Source organism: Branchiostoma belcheri, unplaced genomic scaffold (assembly GCF_001625305.1).
Source record: "Branchiostoma belcheri isolate BF01 breed outbred unplaced genomic scaffold, Haploidv18h27 scaffold107, whole genome shotgun sequence".
In the NCBI taxonomy this organism is placed as follows: Eukaryota; Metazoa; Chordata; class Leptocardii; order Amphioxiformes; family Branchiostomatidae; genus Branchiostoma; species Branchiostoma belcheri.
The window spans coordinates 986,785-988,611 of NW_017802458.1; the positions used below are offsets into that span (position 1 = coordinate 986,785).

Consider the following 1,827-nt stretch of genomic DNA (forward strand, 5'->3'; position numbering starts at 1 on the left):
AGTCAGCCTTAACTCAAGACTTTAATGTGTTCACGTGGGGGGGGGGGTATGATCATAATGACATACTAAAAGTTTATTGCGAATACATGCCCGAGGGCTATTAAATTGCAATTACAGTACAACATTCATGAAAAGAGAATACAGTGATATGAGGGACGTCTAACGGGCAGACAGTACTATTAGATCTTGCCATAGGAACACATGCTTAAATACACTATTTCAACACCTCATGAAAGTACTTGCCCATACTCCAATCTCAAAAAATTTTCTGCACCAGGTAGCAACAAGGGTCTGATTCCCAAAAATAGAAAGGAAACAGGGGGTTGACCATCTCAAATTCCCGCCACAGCTGATGATAGTAAAAAAACCTCAACTTTGACCTACATTTTCCATGCTATCCATCCGCCTGGCCAGACAAGACCTAACCACTCACATCTCTCATTACACCCACTAAACTGGTGAAATAAACAAAACTTGACCAATGTAGGAACGTTTAGACCCTACCTGTGCCTTCCAGCCCAAAAATCTCCAAAATGGACCAAAAATTTCAAGAGAAAAAAAGGTTTTCAAAGGTATTAACTAGGCACTACAATCAGGCCTCTACTGCGCAACGCAAATGTGGTGTCTGCCCTAACGTTATGCTACACTCATTTTCATACATACATGGTGCTAGTTTTGGATTTGACTGTTCAGTATTTTTGGCAATGGAAGACGAATTTGACCACTTTCTCTATAGCTTCTATGATACCTTATCTAGTCACTATATGCGTAATAACTAGGTAAGACAGCATGTATCGTGTTGTAAGAAACAGTTCATCACTGAGGGGGGGGGGGCGTGGCAAGGAACCTTTTATTTTGGCCAAAATCCATAGGTGGTATCGTAGCTTCGCAAACCTTTCACACTACCATTTGTATAAGGCTGCGGGACTTTTGTTTACAGGCATGGGAAAACACTGTAAAACGATGAAACAAAAAAAAAAACCCTGCAGGTTGGGTTGGACTGTAAGCAAACACGTAGTACGTGGCATTGTCCCAGGTTTATTTGAGCTGCACTAACTTGTTGTACCGCCACGCCCCTTTGCAAACTTTACCTTTCTACTTCTTACATTATTTTTTATTTACGGTTACTTACGGCTCCGGAATTAAACTAGAAATCCGGAATTAAACTGGAGGCTGTTATGTGTAATTTTCCACCAGAAACTCCCATGGGTCAACTGCCTATCCTAGAAGTGGACGGAACCATTATCTGTCAGGGGAAGGCCATCAGCAGACTGCTCGCCAAAGAAGTCGGTACGTTAAACAACATACGAAAAAAAAGTCTTTAATTAAACCAGGTTTGATCCTTTAATGGTTATGATATGAATTGAGAAACCCATACATTTTCTTTGGCATCCTTCTTCATCTTTTATATGACAGCTTTACATTGTGTTTAACAATGGTAACTGTGTCCATTCTATAATGTTTTGATGTTTTTGTGGTCTAAGATATTGTTTGAGAGTAGAAGAAAGTGTTCTCAAATTGTCCCTGCTGCTGTTTACACTAGTCATGAACTGTGATCACACAATGTACATGTATTCAAGGTCATTCAGGGTCACGTATCTCAATTGCATGTGGCTGTTCCTTTTTGTGATCAGTGGGGGTGGGCGTACTGGCCAGTTTAAATGTCGTAGCACTATTATATAGGGGTAAACTATCTCAACTCACTTAGGGTATAGGATTTTCTTCTTACACAACCAGTAGGGTTCTCACCTGCTCACGTTTCTATGTCTATCAGACACCTTCCTCAGAGCTTCTGACTGGAGTTCTGCAACTCGCCGCTCTTTATCA

The 1,827-nt window shown here is 40.8% G+C and overlaps 1 protein-coding gene across 1 annotated transcript in view; it reads left to right on the forward strand.

Moving 5' to 3' along the window:
- The window catches only part of LOC109479802 (hematopoietic prostaglandin D synthase-like), a 5,750-nt gene that overhangs the window by 634 nt on the left and 3,289 nt on the right, over positions 1-1,827 (forward strand). Inside the window, exon 2 of the mRNA XM_019781823.1 lies at positions 1,198-1,290. Coding sequence (XP_019637382.1) covers positions 1,198-1,290 — 93 coding nt within the window. The remainder of the gene's footprint in view (positions 1-1,197; positions 1,291-1,827) is intronic.